The sequence below is a fragment of the Phasianus colchicus genome, chromosome 21, assembly GCF_987193195.1.
Source record: "Phasianus colchicus chromosome 21, bPhaCol1.hap1.1, whole genome shotgun sequence".
Taxonomy (NCBI): Eukaryota; Metazoa; Chordata; class Aves; order Galliformes; family Phasianidae; genus Phasianus; species Phasianus colchicus.
This window is the reverse complement of record NC_143456.1, coordinates 1,835,606-1,853,966: the sequence shown is the minus strand read 5'-3', so window position 1 is coordinate 1,853,966 and position 18,361 is coordinate 1,835,606. Positions and strand designations below refer to the sequence as shown.

The window sequence follows — 18,361 nt, the reverse complement described above, 5'->3', positions numbered from 1 at the left end:
GCAGTCAGCTCTCCCACCTCCCACCCCTTCTGCTCATGGACGGCCCTTGTCCTGAGGAGTTTGTGAGCCCATCAGCATGGGCTGCCCAAAACAGTCACAGGCACATTTGTGAATACCCATCAAACAGGAAAAATAATGATTTTTTCCTCATTAACTTCTCCAGAAGCAGATGCCTTGTGGTGCCTTCAAAGCCACAATTGGCTAACAGCAAAGCAGCGCTGTGCTGGGCAGAAGCAATAAGCCAAGTTCCACCCACTGGGGATTTGTCCCTTCTTGGAGGACCTGCCCAACAAGCACAGGACGGCTTGTGTTGAGCAATGCTTACACTGCCTTAACTTCATTTGCTCCCAAGCCAAACCAAATCAAAGCCTCTCTCAGGCTAGAACAATCACAGCCACTTCAAATCATTCCCTGCGTGCCAATCTGTTTAATTACACACCTTTTATTCATTTTTGTTGTTTTATGGCTAAGCCAACAGAGTTGCCTTTGGGGTGCTCAGAGTTTGTTGATAATTTGCTCATCTTTGAGCTGAAAGGCTGTCCCAGGCTGCTGGGAGCCGTTTGTCCAGCCTTGGCTTGGCTGGGAGTGCATTTGCAATTGCTGCGTGTCGCTCCGACTTTGTGGCACACATGTCACGAACAGTGAGGGTTGCCATAGCAATATCCTTTTCATACAGAATTGCAGTGCTGAAAAGACACTTAAATTCTCATGTAACTGGCAAGAGCATAAGTTTAGTGCTTTTTCTGACAGCTCTACCTAGTGCTGCTGCAGTCTGGGTATTTTTTAACGTATGTTAATTAGCACTTAAATAGTTTTTTTTTCCTTTCTTCTTCTTCTTCTTTTTTCTTTCTTTCTTTTTTTTTTTTTAAGTAGGGGATGTGGGTTTTTTATTTTTATTTCTTTATTCTTTTACTTTCTTCCTCCTAAACCTTTGCCATCAGGTTCCAATCAAAATTTTATCGCTCTATTTTTACCTACTGTCTGTAAAAGCAATAAAAAGTCCTTTTTTTCCCCCTCTTATGAAGGAGGAAAAAGAAAAAAAAAGATAAATGGATGTTACGTAAATGGAACCAGGGAGATAGGTAGGAGACAAAGGTTCAGTGCTGCTGGCTAGGAAGGATGGGAAAGTGTCATTGGAAGTTGGTTGGGAGAGGAAGGGTTGAAATGGTGTGGCCTGATCCATCCCACATTGCCACTAGCTACTTGATGAGCTTGACTAATGAAAGAATAAATAGCTTCAGGATGCTTTAGATGAAGAAAGGCTGGTCTAGGAAGGAAAAGGAGACCTCTGCAAAGACATGGCACTCATTCATAGTGGATACATTGGGTTCCCCACAGAAAAAAAGTAAAACTAAAAATCCCCAAATCCCGTACCCAGTAAAATCAGTGGGGAGTTTTGCAATGAACTCTACTGACCCCAGGCTATGGCTTTTACCAATATATTAATTATAGGTTTGGTTTTACAAATGGATGTTCAGGGTGAAGAATTGTGCTGAACAATGACTGTATTTACAAAAGTTTTTTTATGAAACATGCGTGTAGAAATTACAGAGCCTTCCAGAAATCTTGAAGGAATGGAAAAGATTATCTTGTCTGCAAGGTAGCTGTTATAATTGGAGTCTGCCTGGCGTTAGCTGTTGGATGAGTGAGAAGAATGTGGAGAAACGCCTGGTCTACGTGTTTTACTTGCCTTTCTGTGCTATGCAAAGAGGCACTGCTTTGGAGCTGCTGAATTGAGTGGGGCTGGTGGGTTGGTGCCCACCTCAGCTCCAGCTCCATCTGCTCTGCTTCCCACTCCAGCACCGTCCCAGGGGAAAACAAACAAAAAAAAAACACCAAAAAAAAGAAAAAGAAAAAAAAAGGTAGTAAGTACCACTCAGTGGCAATGTTTGGACTTTTTTTTTTTTTGCTGTTCCCACCTTTAATATGCCCCTGAGACCTGAAAACATGGATGACAGTCCCCTCGAAAGGATCTCCAAGCTCCTTTTCTGCAGTGTCCAACACAGTGAGCTTTGGGAGCAACCCTGAGTTCCCCATCAGTGTGAATCCTGTGCTCAGAGCTTGCCTATCATTTTCTGCCGTTGGTTTGAAGTCTGGTCCTGCCCTACAGCAAACACAAATCCCTCCATCTTCTGTGAGATGTAACAATTTCTGCACAGTATTTTGTAGCTGACCTCTATTAGTCACAGCAGAACAGAAATACAGAAATGTGTGTTTGTGAAAGGCAGAAAAACGACTCAGCTGCCTTGGAAATGACAGCTGTCATCTTTGGAGATGGAGGGGGGCACCAGGAAAACAGCAGCGTTGTGAAGGTGATAAATAGTAACACACACCTAAAGGCAAAATCCTAAGCAGATACATGAGATCTAAGGGGTGGTGGGAGACACAACAATGGGAAGTACATTTTTACATCAGATTACTAGAAAAATACAGGTTAAATGAACTTGTAACCAAGAACAAAGAGCAGAAATGAGTCTTTGGGATGGATCCAGGCTTAAGACGATGGCCACCGTGTAGGACAAGTGAAGCTCATGGTCCACATTCTCTTTGGGAGCCATCCTGCCCCTTCTCAAGACACAGGAAACAGTCCTCTACATTCACAGGAGTGAGATCTTGCTGTTCCATCGTGTTTCTGGAGCTCATCCAGCTGGCAGCAGAAACCACTGCCGTTCCAACCCCGCGCCAATGCTCCCCAAACACAGCCATCACCCATCATGGCAAGGGAACCAGATCCCTCCTGGAGTGATACACGGGTGTACAGTTCATCTGAAGGTAAACGCAAGGATTTGTGTCGGGTTTAAAAGCAGAAATGCTTTCAGATGTAATCCTGGCTCCATGGGACACGTTGTGCCTCTGGTCTGCATCATTCCGTCCTCTCCTTGCTGCTCATTAAAATCTCTTCCAGGAAAAATAACTAACACTTGTGGGATCTGAAAGTCTGACACACTATGGAACATATGGCGGTATGCTCGAGTTTGATTCCTTCTTTTCTTGCAGCAGCCTGATTATCTGATCACCTTCTTTCAGCCTGTCCATGGGATATGCAGTGGTGATGACGGTGGGACCGTGAAGGATGGAGTGACTTGCTGGTCAAATCCCACCTCCCCATACAGGTGAAAATGCAACCTCTCCCATGAGTAGGTGTTGGATGCAATTGCAACAATGAATTCAGTAAAAATTGGGCAGTCGAGGAGCAGGGAGAAAAGCTCAGAGCTTTCTCAGTGGTTCTAGCCTCAATAAGGTTATTGAAGACTGTTACAGCAGAAGGGCAAAACTGCTGGAAAGAAAATGTTGAATATGCAGATGGCACCAAACAGAGGGATTTTCAACTGGCGCTGGTGGTTGCAGAGCTGGCTGGAAGACTGCACAAATCTCAGGAATGCCCATGTGGGGAAGTGGGTGGTGGTTCTTAAGCCCTGATTCTCGGTGGGAAAAAATGGCAAACAGACTCCTGCTACCCCACAGTCTTGTGTCAAAGGCGACATTTGTGAAGCAAAAATAGAAATTCTGTATGATGCTGGCAAATTCTCCTCTTCTTTACTCTGAAAATACTGTACAAGGATGCTCTAGCTCCCCTCTAATGCCGTAAACTCAAAGGCATGGTCATAAGGGAAAAAGAATGTGAAGCCAAAGTACGTGAAACAAAACGAACAGGACTTGCTTGTGGCAATGCTACGATCAACTTCCTGGGAAGGTGGGCCTGCCGGGGAGCTATGCGGCATAGTCAGTCGGCCCCTAGGTTAAAAGACAGCCCCGCTGCAGCCAGTCACAAGGCTGTGCCTCCTTACAACTGCAAAGCAGACTGCTGGATGAAAGCGTCTTCCAAGTTACCATTGCTGTTCTGAAGCAATAATTCGGGACTTCCGTGTGTTTATTTTTTATTTTTATTGCATTAGGAAACAAAACCTTTAAAGCGTTAAGACAGCCCTTTTATGTCCCTGCCAAAAGGATGTGGTTGATTCACAAGACACGTTACGCTGCTGGCCCCAGGCTCCTTGTCGAATGGTGCGTTATCTGCCCGCCTCTGTCTCTTTGCCGTGTGAGAGTCGGTTCGGGGGAAGCTCACCCGGTGGCATGCGCATGCATGGTCAGTTTGGGTCACAGTGTCATGGTGAGAGGCTACTCCATGCCGCTCCGCAGGATCTGGTTGGCCGCAATCAGCATCACGCTTATAATAAAGGCCATGGCAAATGCGCAGATAAGGCTCTTCCGGACGCAGGTCTGTCTGTTCTGCTTCTGGGCGTGCACTGCAGAAAGACAAGGGAAGGTTGAGCTACTTGGACAAAGAAACACCTTTGCTCCCCGCCAGGATCAGCTGAACTCAGAAATTCTCCTTTGCCTCTAAGTGCACACAGCCGTGCCCACACCTTGAACGCACCCTACCTCCCCTTGAGGACCAGTGGGGACCCTTAGAGGGTGAGTACTTTGGGGACATTTCCAAACAATGAACCTTACCTTTCATCTGGCTCTGGGCAGCCTGGTCTGGTGGTTGGTGACCCTGCACATAGCAGAGGGGTTGAAACCAGATGACATTTGAGGTCCTTTTCAACCCAGGCCATTCTATGATTCTATGATTACTTCCAAACCAGTTTTCCTACCAGACCACCCTTCATACTTAGGAAGCCCCTTCTCACACACACTGGCTTTAAAACCCTCGAGGTGCCTGAAAATTTAAGTGTTTCAGTTTGACCTGAGTAGTTCTTTCTAAGCTCTTTATGAAGTTTTTTATGCATTCATTTTATCAGAAATACTGGTCTTCTGCAAATCCCCTTAGGTTTTGTGGCTTATAGGTCAACTGGAAGTGAGTAGAGACTCAAGATGTGCTCCCAACAACACTTAAAAAACCCACTGTGATCACTCCCATGAGTATACATAGTACATTAGTCTTTTTTTTTTTTCTTTAACTGTTTTTAGGTTTTTAGTGCCTAAGCAAAATCAGACTTATTAAGAACCTTTTCAAACAAATCCTTGCAGAACAGTTGCCAAAGGAGGTGAGGGCAGCAGTTAAAATGCAGTCAGAGCTAGGATTTTTAGCATTTGACATATTTTCTTTAATTATGTTTTTAAGATCAGCAGAAGGATACACATGGTGATCTAAGAAAACAGAAATCTTGTTATCCCTTCTCTTCCTTTACGGGCAGGACATGATCAATCCCCTGTCTGAGAATACCAGAACAATATTGGGGCACCACAAAAATCAGTGTCTGAAAAGGCTCTGCAAGTTTCTGCAAGGTGAACTCAGAAAGGCAGAGAATCCTCATGCAAGTGATGCCCTGCCAGTATGGGCAGTACTGGGACTTGCTACACCCTGCTCAGCACCTCTCCTAAATTACAGCTTTCTGCTTGCACAGCTCTGCCCCCTCACTCCTCTGTTTGCTTTTATATTACGCACAGGATCAACACGGTAGAATTGTGCATGATGCCCCAGCGCTTTGAGAATCTTGTTAAATAACAGCCTTAGTTATTCCTTTTTAATTTTTCTTATTTCTGCACTTTGAAAAACTCTCCCAGCCAGGCAAAATGGTGACATAAGCCATTGTGATCAGTGCTGCTGTTCAGCACTGGGCTCTGTTGCCTATTACCATGGATAGGAGAGCAGCTGAAGACTGGCCAAGACTTTCTTTGGTGGCATCTTTCCTCCCAAAGGAAAAAAGCAAAGCATATTCAGTGATTCCGGCAGAAATGTTTCTGAAGCAAACCATTTTTTCAGTCTTCTGACAAGTAAAAATAGTAATTTAAGGCAGCAGGATCCAGGTAAGTCATTGGTATTGTTCTTCACCAACTAAGAAGCTGAAGTTGCTGACTTTCTTCATTATTAACACAGTCATGTGCAGCCCTGGGATCAGTCTGTGAATCATCTTCTTAAATATGAAAACCTTTTTGCCCTCCCTGTAACTTATGAATTTTTCCCTCAGTTACCTCATTTCTCCAAATTCACCTCCCCTTTGAGCATGGCATCTGTTCTTTTTCCTACTGGCTTCCAGAGAGGGCATTGTCACAGGCCTGGAGACTTGATCTGCACTGCGTTTTCACAGTATCATAGAATCATTAAGGTTGGAAAAGACCTCTAAGATCATCTAGTTCAACCATCTATCTACCACCAATATTGCCCACTGACCCACATCCCCCAGTGCCATGGCTCTGGAACACCTCCAGGGGCAGTGACTCCACCACATCCCTGGGCAGCCTGTGTCAGTGCCTGACCACTCTTTCAGAGAACTTTTTCCTAATGTCCAACCTCTTGCCAATAGGAGTTTTCACTGCCCATGGGATGTGCAGAAGCTTGGAATTCAACTGGTTCCTTGAACATGGTCAGAGCCTGAGCCTCCTCCTGAGATGTACAAGCCTGTTTCTAGCAGGGAAAGCAATTCCTAGCAATTCCCAACATAAAGGAAATCTAAAGAAGCACGCTGAGACTCATCCTTCATCTTCCCAAAACGCTGGCTGGCAAGACTTTGTCAAGGGGTGGCAGATACACGCTGCCATGGCTGCAATTCCTCCAGAAATATAGGCTCAACAGGTCCAGCTGGTTTTGGAGTATATTGGATCACTGGCTCTGACTTCCAGACTGGTCACGATGCCCACAGTGGTCTTGGGATGCTCAAGGGAGAGCACTGAGAGCCTGCAGAAGAAGGCACGCAGGCCACATCACTGTAACCATCCAGCACTCGTTTGCCATGAGCTCAATGTCACGAGCATTTTGATAAAGAGAACTTCCAGACAGACAATTTTTGTGCTACAAATTTTTGTTAGTGCAATGTCACTCCAAACAGTTGTCTCCTTTCCTTGTGTCTTTTCCCATTAAAGCATGCAGTCTTCTTGGCTCTCAGCCTTGCTCTCCTGCCCTAAGCATTAATATAAATAGTGAGAAGAGCTGAAAATACAACTGCATCTCCCTTCTGGTTGTGTTCTTCATTGTCAGGGCTGGTATGGGTTGCTGGTACTGGGAAGCTGGGCATTTTCACTGCCTTGTTCTTCATCAAGTAGAAGGCTAACAAAGCTCCCTAGAAATGGGTAAGAAGGCAAGTTGTAATGCGAGCCTACAGCTGACATCTTGCAAATGACTCTCGTGTTCAGAGCAAGCTGAACAAAATCCTGGACTTGTCTCCATTCATAATATGAGTTTTATACTTCATTTAAAGTGTGCGTGGCTGCATGTGAGTATAAGAGAGAGAAATAGTGCACATTATCTGTGTTGATATACAATGAATATTATAAATCTTAGTTTTGAAGGCCTTATTATGACAAGAAGCCAAAATGGTCAGGTTAGGAGAAAGACAGAAATGTGCATTTCTGCTGATGGCAAAAGTACCTGTGGTTGGCACCTGACTGGTTTCAGTGCTTTCAGATTGGTGGGGCTCTTCAGACATTTCTATGCTCTATCAATTTATTAGCCAGGAAGAGCTGGGCTGAGCAGGTCCCAGGTGTGCAGAATGGAGAAGGGTCTCAGGGCTCTGTCTTGGTGGCAACAACACACCCAGTGGTGATGGTGGGTGCAGAGCTCCTGCTGCAGCAAGGAACTGAAGGTACCTGTTATTCCTAACCTCAGTGAAAACCACCAGGGCTTATCTTGGCTTCATTCCTACCCATAATTAAAGCCACTTTAATGGGGTGGATGTAATGTACATTAAATATAGATGTAAATCTCTAAGTTAAGTCTCTTTAGGCTACCTTTACAGTTAAAAGCAGAAGTTGCTTTTTACAGTGCTGTTCACCTCATTCCAATGCAGTGCTTCAAATAAATTAGAGGGGCTGTACTCAAAAGCATCTCCTTCACTCTGCTAATTAACAAGTGGGCAAAGAGCATCTAACCTACATGGAGACACTTAAAGCCAGGCTGAGATGCTTCACAACAGCTTTCCCTTAGTGCCAGCATAGGCCCTGTCATTCTGAGCCCTGCAGGGAACTCAGCATGTGGGAAATGGGAATGCTTTGGTTTCCTCCAGCACAAGGAGGTCTTTCAGGTAATGGCATGTCCACAGCCAAGGGCAGCAGGACATCTCTTGCTCTCAGCCTGCCTTCCCTGGGAGAAATGCTCCTGTCAGAGCTGCTGCAGACCAGAACCATCTCCTTCCTCCGGGACCTGCAGCACAACTTAGTGTCTTGGTTGACAGTGCCGAGCTGATCTTTAATTCTCCGGTGGGTTTGTGCGCGCGTGTGTATTTCTAACAACATCTAAAAAAGGGTCTGTTTTGCTTCTAGGTTCTGCCTAGCACCAGCCATGCCAACATCCCACGAGAAAAGCTGTTCTCGCTGTACTTTTGGAAGCTGGGACTTCCAAAATGAGATGCTGAGCACTGAAGTTTTCAGACCCATGGTTTTGTGTCTGGGATTGTTCACCCCAGTGCCGATGCAGCAGCGACAGCTGGGGTACAGCTCCACGAGCTCAGCAGGGACCAACAGCTCCATCCATGGATATAAGAATCCCTTCTTCCCTGCTGCTTGCTTGGCTTGGTTTGAAGACGATTGCTGCTTGCTTCCCTCCTGCAGGCTTCTTAAAATTCAGCCATAATCTTCTGCATCTTTTCTGCAGTATTTAGCAGAGGATGAGTGTGCTGGATACAGCGTTTGAATCTCATTAATTAGCCAGGCTAAGTTTTGCACTTTGCTTTATTGTAAGATACTTCAGCATCTCTGCCTGATGCCCCTTCAGAGGCACCACATGAGGGAAAGCAGCAGGTGATGCGCTCAAGCCCTGAGTTCCTCTGTAGGTATCTCCCCGGACTTTTCTGTACTTGAAATGATTTGTCTATTTGGTTGTTGCAACCAGCAACACTTCAGAGCACCATGAGTTCCTCTGGCAAAGAAAATTCTTCTCCTACGGCAGCTTCTCCTACGGCAGCTTAAAGTGGTTTCCTTAAGTAAATTTTCCATCTTACTAAATGTTCTTAGCAGTGGTAACTCCATTCAAAGTGCATAATACACTGTAAAAGTTCAGGCTGCATCCCATCTCCATCGCTGATCGCTTACACAGCGGTCTTGGGGCACTGCTGAGTGGGTGCTGCACCGAGCAACAGCTGCAAAGCAAAACATTTCCCTTCCCATATCCCAGCCTGGAGCTCATCCAGTGATGCTGCTCCACTGCTGACCAGCAGCTCAATGATTTGCCAGGAATCAATAGATTTCTGCACTGTGAATAAATATAAGGCTTGGGCTTTGAAGGTAAAATTGTCTGCTATGTTCTTACACTGGGCAATAAGAGACAAAGTTGGCTATGTTTGATACAAATACTCCTTTCCATTTCCTATAAAGCACTAGAGTTGAGCCATGGGTCTCACTTCCCTGATTGCTCCAAAGTGAAGCTCAGCCCAACTACCGCCTTGTAGCCATGCAAGCCATCTAATGACAAAGTTGAGTTGAACACAGTCCGAGGAACAACAAGGAAACAAAGGGTTTTGCTCCATGCTAACTCTGCATCCCTGCCTGTGGTACATCCAGCATCAGACTGAGTTTTACAAAGGAAACGGGAAGAGAACAACTGTACAGAAACATCCTCACCTTCAAACTCTGTTTGGCAATTGCCGGAGTTTTCATTTAAACTCTCCTCCTCGTTGATAATGATGTTCTCGATGTCCTTCATCGTTAGGTGGTCCCGGAAGGCATGGTACAGGATGTGCTTCAGCTCTTCTAGCGTTATCCTCTGCATGTCGAACTGCAGGGAGAGGACTATGTTAGGCAGGGCAGCAAGAGCAGCACGGTACTGGGATGAAAGCAGGCATGTGGGCACATCCCCACTTGTGGGTTCCCCACTTGTGGGTTTTTTTCCAACCTCATTTCAACACCTCAATATAGCTTTGCAAATTTTGCTCTTTTGAGTTCACTAGGCACTAGTAGTGTGAGTATTTCAAATGGATGTTGCTAGAGCTCTTGCCTGCTTACTTACTGCTAGTAGAGCTGTAGAGACAGAGCAGTCCACCATCAGCCCTGGCCATCCCAGCAGAACTAAATCCCTTAGAAATTCTCAGCACTCTTACCATAGCATTATAGCATCATAAAGTTGGAAAAGACCTCTATGACCACCAAGTTCAACCCCAACCCCATCCCACCATGCCCATAACCATGTCTCTCAGTGCCACACCTCCACATTTCTTGAACACCTCCAGGGACAGTGACCCCATCACTCCCTGAGCAGCTGTGCCACTGCAGCACCATTCTTTTGGAGAAGAAATGTTTCCTAATATCCAAGCTGAACCTTCCCTGCTGCATTTTAAGCATATCACTTCTTGTCCTATCACTGTTTCCTGCGAGCAGAGTTCGACCCCCACTTCATACCCTGCCATGAGCCACCATTTTCTCTCTGCCATGGTGTTCCTCACAACTCCAGTGTGAACAGCACAAGCAGAGAACATCTGTCTCATAGAAATGTTCCTGTGCATACTAAATTAATGCTTTAAAGCCAGATTTTTCCTGCAGAGTATGTAAAGAGAACATTTTGCAGCAGAGGATCTTTGCACACATGTAAGGTCCATGGCACTGATATGTGCTAATGGCACACGAGAGGGGACACGCTCACTATCTTAACTCTACACTGGAAGAAAGGCGATGCAAACCTGTGCTCAATTCTGCAATTGAGAGCATGGTAATAGTGTGTGATTAGATTGCACAGCAGGCATCAGGACATGGTACATCATCAGTCCCCTCTTCTTTCCCTCTGGGCTTTAAGGACAGGACAAATCTTATCAGCTCTGAGCTACTCAGTGCATTATCTAAGGTCGTCTTCCTTGACCACTGCTGCCCACCTCACTGCACAGAAGCAAAATCATTAGTCCTCAAAGTGATCATCTGAGAGGAATACGTGCACGGGGATTAAACCCAAACCCTGACAAGTTTATGTATTTCTGTGTGTTTACAGGCGTATATATTTACCCATTTAGAAACACTGACTCCTACCACTCTATTTATTTATGTCATGCAATGATTTAAAACCCGGTGCAGAAAGTCTGCAGAAAAGTGGACAGCCAGGGCACGGCGGGCAAAGTTCCCATTTTTTGCCTCAGCTGAGTTCACTGTAACCCTGGTTTGGTGGGTTTGGTTGTTTTGCTGCTCTTCTTGCTCCTCAGGGACTCAACATTCAGCTATAAATACTGAGCACGCTGCGATCACCAGCAGCCCCTTGCTGCAGTTCACAGCTGAATTGCAAATCCTCCCATATTCACTAACAAATTTCCAGCTTGCTTTGCTGTGCACGAGGAAATCTCATCCCTCATACCATGCTTTCTTTAATGACAAAAGAGCAAGTAAAACGTACAGCTGCATACTTCTCAACCGTGATTAGGGAAAGCATCTCTCCTGGCAAGTGGAAATTGGGGTTGACGAGTGCAGTGTCAGTGTCAGGAGCTGTCATTAGCAAAGGTCTGCAGAGTGCCATGGGGCTGCCCAAGGTTTCCAGCCCTCCCGGTTGGTTCCTGCAGTGCTGACTGCACAGTGGTGCTGTGGATGTGTACCAGTGGGGAATGCAATGCTTTCTCATGTACGATCCAGTCCTTTTCTCCTGCAAGGTTTTTCTCATGGGGGAACTCAAATCTGAACTTCAGCCCTGGTGTATTCCCGAGTCCAGCCCATGCTGAAAGCCATAACTTGCCCTAGCTGTCCCTTCCTATCAGCAGCAGCAGCCTGTCTGCATTGGGGTTATCTCGTCCTATCTCTATAGAGTGTAATCATAGAATCAGAGAATGGCTGGGTTGAAAAGAACATCAAAGTCTATCCAGTTCCAACCCCTGCTGTGGGCTGGGTGCCCCTCACCAGCTCAGGCTGCCCAGGGTCCATCCATGGATTGGGGCACCTCCAGGGATGGGGCTGTTCAACCCATGCTGGACTTTTCTGAAGTCAATACAATCTTCTTGCTGTAGTTTATGGATTTATTTCTATCCCTCTCTGGAGAATTGTCTTTGTAGAAGTTGTCACCAATCTGGATGGATGCTCGCCTGGGAGAGCTCAAGGCCCAGAGCAGCATCTCTGTGAGCTCATCTTTCTTTGTGTCCTTTTTAGAGGACTTCTGCAGGTATGTGTGAGCCTTCTTTAGACTTGCTAGAAGTGCTCAAGGACTTCTTATGGGCAGTGCAGTTGAGTACAAGGGATCTCCTGTATGTGGTGCATCTTGGCCACATGGAGAGCAAAACAGATACACCATCCCCAGTGTAGAGATATGCCACTCCTTTTCTCTTCCCCCTAGGGGGTTTTTCAGGTCTCCCTTTATGGCAGTATCACTACCAACATGATATTATGGCTTACTGTGGTGCTTACCTGTTGCCTTGCTTCAGGCTACCTAAATTACAAACACAATCATGGGCATCTGCTTATCTTAACAATGTGGAAACATTAATGACTTGTGCGCTTTGAGGCCCTCCTGTACCAGTTAATCTGTCTAGTGGGAAATAATCCTTCTCTTGACAGATATGCATCTGTTGCTGTGTCTCCAGTTCTTACTTTTAAGCATGATGCTGATAGAGGGAGAAATTATTAATTGTTCCATTGCCACCTTGTCTTCTAGGAAGAGGAAATGTATTAGGAAAAACTTTTCCAAAAGATCAGTGATGCAGTGGCACAGCTGCCCAGGAGGGTGGTGGGGTCCATTCCTGGAGGTGTTCCAGAGCCATGGAGAGGTGGCACTGAGGGACGTGGGCAGTGGGCATGGTGAGGGTGAGGGCGGGCTGGGGTTGGACTTGGGGATCTTAGAGGTCTTTTCTAACCTTAATGATTCTATGATCTCAGATGGGAGTTACTGACAGCAATCCATGTTGGCTCCTGCCCTGAGTGCCCGACCTGCTGACACAAGTATTTCATTGCTCCTGCTTTGCTCTGTGCTCCAGAACTTGCATGCAGGAGGTGTTTCCTCCATTGGACATCTATCAGCACGGGAGTTCGTTCAGACTGGGCATGAGCTCAGTGCAGCCAGAGACATCACTTTGCATCGGGTTTGGACTCCCAAGTAATTTCTTCTATTATCATTGCTCTCCAATCTGGCAGCTTCCCTGATTCACTTTTCAATTACTCTGGCTTTTTATTGTTGTAATGACAGTAACCAGGGAGCAACTCGTAACTTTTATTGGCTCTGCTGAGAAGAACTGTGACTGCTGCAAGCTTAAAACTTTCTATAGGATTTATAATTAGGAGAAATCAATGATGTTTCTTCTAAGTTGGTGCTTTTGGAATACACTGGAAGCAATGATATAGAAACAAACTGTTCCTAATGACACTCAATGAGCCAAGTGATGCAGTGAGAACCCTGAACGCTACACTGGTTTGTATGTTTGGCACCAGGAGTTGTCCACTGCAGTTTCTGGTGGACTTCAGGCATTGTAACCAGCAGAAATATCTCTGATATCATTGGTTCTGAATGTACAAAGCATGTGAGTGCTTGCAGCACATCGTCCAGCTGCTCCTTCAGACAGACAGGCTTTGAGCTCATAAACCACTGCTCTGGGGGTTTCCTCTTGGACCAACAACTCCTGCTGTAAGTTTCCCACAATATATTTTATTTTTCTAACAAAGAGAATGTGCTACTTAAGGATGAACCTAAATGTTGCAGTGTCCCTCATGATCCCCCAGCACAGAGGACAGAGCCATTTCCAAACTTGCAACATGCATCTGGTGTTAAAGAAGAAATGCCATTTTCTGGAGGCCTGCAGCAGCAGCAGCAATGAAAGCAAAGGATGTATTGTGATTGACGAATCTGTGATTCTATGATTCTGTGATTTTGCTCTTCTCCATACACTCATCCAGTTGAGAGTGGCTGACTCTATACCTTAAGTTGAAGAAGGATCCTCCTGGCTCCTCCTTCTTGTCCTTTCTAAAGACTGTAGTGATGTTGACTATTATCCAAGACCTTTCAAAGATGATAGAGAGCAGTTTGGCAATCAATTCCCTGCTCCTGCTTAAGCTGGCAATCTGGCAGCAGGCCGCCTTGCCCTGCATCCATCCCAGCACCTGGGGACTTTCAACAGATCTTCCAGCCCTACCTTGGGGTTAGGCTCACTATCACCTTGGGTACCACTTGCTTTCAGGAATAACCAGCTTTCCTGATGCTGCACCTGAGCATCTCTCTGACTGGGGAGAGGGAATGGCTAACAAGCTCATTTCCATAGTAACAGGCTCATTACTGCAACGGCTACTGCTAATGGGAGATTACTCCATTCTTCCCAGCAGCTTTGTCAGCAGGGAATTGCACATATATTGACAAATTAAAATCAGATTTAAGAGCATATTCACAGCACCCTTAACCCCAAGCACTGACTTAAGTTTGTGCTACAAAATGATGCAGCATTCCAAACCAATCTGGCCTGTGAATACTCCTGTGTCCCCATCCCCCCTCCCCAGCCACCCTCTGAGCTGTGCAGGGACACAGAGGGGTGTGGCTGGGATGTTTGCAGCTCTGCGAGAGGCACCACGTCCTGCAGGTTACAAGATGTTTGGTGTATGGACCACAATGTACTTTTTTATCGGCTTGGCTGTTGTGTGCCCAGGTAGAACAGGACCATGCTAAAGAGTAGTTGTGTCTGCACAGCCCAGAAGCAAGAAACCACTTGCCTTGAGGAGGCCACAGAGGCTTGCTGCAGGTGAGGTGCCTGGTGTGAACCACAAGGCTGAACCTGTGTCCCCATCCCAATCATCTATCTTCACCTGCATCTCCATTCCCATCCTCATTTCCATCCATCTGCATCTCCATCCCCATCATCTCCTTCCCCATCCTCACCTCAACCCCACCTCCATCCCTACCCCTATTCTCATCCCCATCATCTCCATCCCCATCTTCATCCATCTGCTTCCCACCCATCTCCATCCCCACCACGCAGGCCATTTTTTTTTCATTAAGTTCAGCACTGAACTGAGTACTGCTGTTGTTTTTTCAATGGAATATTTTCCCTCATGAGAAAATGCCAAGCTGCCAAAACCTTAACTGGTTCCTGGTTGTGCCTCAGCTCCACATGAGTAGGATGTGGATGGAGGGGATGGTAATGGGGATGGAGATGGGTTCCTCACCCCATTCTGCTGCTTGCTGCCTGCTAAGAGTTCAGAGCTGCTAGTACAAGCTGGTGCACCAATATACACAGCACTTACCTCTGAATCACTGGAACAAGGCAACAGACAGCACTGGAAATGATTTGTAAGGCAGAACTCCTGCAGAGCTGCACAGTCCCTGCCTGTATGGAGCCAGGGATTCCTGTACCCTGTCCTGCTCTCAATGGGGAGGTCCACTCATCCCCAATGGTCAGGATGCTTCAAACATCACTTTCTAAATACTGTTACTTTTACTTATTACCCTTAGTGCTGGGAGACATTCAGAGAGCATTCAACAAAACTCTTCCATTTTCTGCTTTCCCCATGTGCTGTCCTGCTCCCTGCACACTCCCACATCTCATTGTAGCTGCTGTCAGTGGCTCAGATGCCCGCTCTGCCACATGCCACTTTGGGTCTCAGAGTTACTCCACAAAATGGCACATCTGACGAGCTGATTTTCCTCACTGGGCCCAAAATATTGTGTTATCCCAGCTCACACCCAAGTGCTTGCTAGGGCAATCCTGCAGAGCAGGGCTGGGTGCAAGGCATGCTTGGTACTTGCCATGTTTCCACCCCTGGTCCCTTCCCAGTGCCCTGTAGAGATGGCATCAGCTTTGCCTGCCATGCCCCTGCTGTACCCAGTGTAGGTCTGGAATATTCCTTAAACCTGCATGACCTGGGATTCCTGCATGACTTGGTTCACCCACCATGTTTCTGAAACGACCCCATGAAGATGGGGGTCGATGGGAGATGCTCCTGACAGCTGCTCTGCACAGAAATCCTCTTGTATTGTCCTGGCTGGAGGAGAATTAGCCTGGAGCCACAGCTTCTCTGCTACATCCCAACACCCAGCTAGCTGGGTGCCCTACCCTGCTAGGCACAGACATCACCTCTCTAGAGCAATGTTGTAAGCAGGGGAGTCGGCCAGTGAATGCACTGATCTCGCTTCACAGCTGAGATATAATGGTTCTTAAACTGGGCTAAGAGGAATTGGCCTCCTGATAGGATAAATCACAGTAACACCTCTGCAGAAAACGCACTATGAATATTAATCCTGGACCCATTCAATTAACTTCAAATAGTTTAACTAAAACACGAAGAAGTGGTTTTCTTCCTTTTTTCTTTTTTAATTAGGAAATGTTCTCAGACTGAAGTACAAATTAACAGGTTCTAACGATTTCTTTTGCCCGGTTTTACAGCTCCCTGGCCTTGCTAACTGTCTCCCAGTCTGATCCCAATCAAAGTGCATAAGTAAATGGATTGCAGCATGTTGACCTCCGACGTGAGGTCTATGAGAGCCTCTGGAGGAGAAAACCGATAAGTTTTAATTAGGGCTAAAGCCATGGAACCCTATTTGGGAGTGAGCACCTCCAGCCTACCCTCAGACTGCAATGAGTTCATGACATCCATCAGCTGGATGGGGTGGGACTTACTTGTTCTGTGCCAGTGTGAGGGAAAGACACCATCTAACAAAAACAACCTGTCCTGCCTGCTTCATTAAGTAGACTGAATTCAACCCACTGCTCTTCTCCCCATGTCTCATGCACTGCTGCTGTCAGCATCACTGCTGCTGGATGAGAGAAGAAAGCAGAAACCCCAGGGAGGTCAATGGACCAGCTGAGCAGCCATGCTGCCCAATGTCTCCTTTAGCCAAAGGAAACCCACTTTTTACTTAGCGGTTACAAATGTTTCAAGAATGCCAGAAATGGATTAGGAAGTGAGATGTGCTCCTGAAATGTGTGAAGGACTCTGATAATTCATAGGAGCTTTGCTAGGGAGACAAAGCTGCGATGGGAAACTGGAGGCATCCTTGATGTGATGGAGGGTTGTGCTATGGCAGGCACTAAAACGGTGCTCAGCAGGTTGGGTTTTCTGTGAGGTGATGGTTGCTGCATATAAAGAAGAGACAAGTAGAAAAAAATGTCTGAGAGATGCACCAGCAGCACCTCCTGCGAAGTTACCCTAAAGATAAATGAACAGCTTGCAAAGTGCATAGCAGAGAGAAAGAAATCTCAGTCCAGCACTGAATCAACAGTAACCACTGGGATGAAGACACAGCACACAGCAAAACAGCTCAGGAAAGTACAATTTGGGAAGTTCCTCCTTTGTGCTTTTGTTACATTCATCCTCACGTTATGTTATGGATTTAAATTAAGCAGAGGTCTTGTATAAAACCACAGAATCACGGAATCATTTGGGATGGAAGGGACCTTTAAAGGCCATCAGGTCCCACTCTCTGCAGTGCACAGGGACACCCACAGCTCCATCAGGGCTCAGAGCCCCTGCAGCCCAACCTTGGGTGCCTGCAGGGATGGGGCATCATTGCCTCTCTGGGCAACCCATGCCACTGCCCCACTGCCCTTAACGTAAACAACTTTCCCCTTATATACAAACTAAATCTCTCTTTTAGTTTGAAACCATTTCCCCTTGTCCTGTCACAACAGATCCTGCTGAAGACTCTGTCCCCTTTCTTACAGCTCCTCTTTAGACACTCAAGGCCACTCTCAGCTCTCCCTGGAGCCTTCCCTTCTCCAGGCTGCACAGCCTCAGCTCTCAGCCTGCCCTCATAAGGAGATGTTCCACTCTTGGAGCGTTTTTGTGCCCTCCTCAGGATGAGCTCCAGCAGGTCCATGTCTCTCCTACAAGAGCACACTGCTGACTCCTGTCCATGTCATGTATGGTATGCACAGCCACACACAGAGTTCTCTCTGATTGGGAACATAATGCTGAGTTTGGGGACTACACTGCCTTGGTGCTGATAGAAACCAGAAGAGCGGAGCAGGCAGGACCTTACCATCCTGCAGAATGCTTCTTTCTGTGATTTGAATCAAAACGACATTGCCTGCAAAGGCTTCATGAGCAGAGTATATTAGGAGGAAAAGCAGAAGCCAAAAGTAGCCAGCAAAAACATTTCATTTTGGTAATTACAGCACAGTCTTCGAGGTTTCATTTTGATCTCTAATAATTCACCTTAGGTTTGTTGCTACCTTTTAGCCCATATTTATAAACTAGAAGTTGCTGTGACCTCAGGGCTGGGACGTTCTCCTTTGGAAGACATTTAATATTAACAAAGCAATTTTTTTTATCCCAGTGAGAAACTCTCAGAAGTCTGGAAGAAAATCATCTGTGTGGGTACGAGTTTGATTTAATTTGTCAAACTGGCACTTCCTAAGGAGAAGAACAAATAAAAAATTTAAATGCCGTAAGTCATCAACGTTATTATTAATAGTTTCACATCCAGCAATGGCCACATCCAGCAATGCAGGAATACACACCAGCCTGCCCCAGCAGGGCTGCCCAGGGACCTGGTTTCCACTGTTTTCACAGCCTCCCCTACAATTTGTAGGAGCTGAAGTTCTCAAGT

At 46.2% G+C, this 18,361-nt stretch overlaps 1 protein-coding gene across 4 annotated transcripts in view; it reads right to left on the bottom strand.

Annotated features, from left to right (window-relative positions):
• Positions 1 to 1,500: 1,500 nt before the first annotated feature.
• CALN1 (calneuron 1) overlaps positions 1,501 to 18,361 on the bottom strand; it is a 101,980-nt gene continuing 85,119 nt past the window's right edge. The window contains exons 4-5 of one of the 4 annotated variants that reach the window (XM_031591916.2): positions 9,499 to 9,652; positions 1,501 to 4,247 (exon numbers count right to left, since the gene is read on the bottom strand). In XM_031591916.2, coding sequence (XP_031447776.1) covers positions 4,120 to 4,247; positions 9,499 to 9,652 — 282 coding nt within the window. In that variant the 3' untranslated portion in view covers positions 1,501 to 4,119. The remainder of the gene's footprint in view (positions 4,248 to 9,498; positions 9,653 to 18,361) is intronic. The other 3 variants (XM_090122517.1, XM_090122518.1, XM_031591917.2) reach the window with 3 other exon arrangements.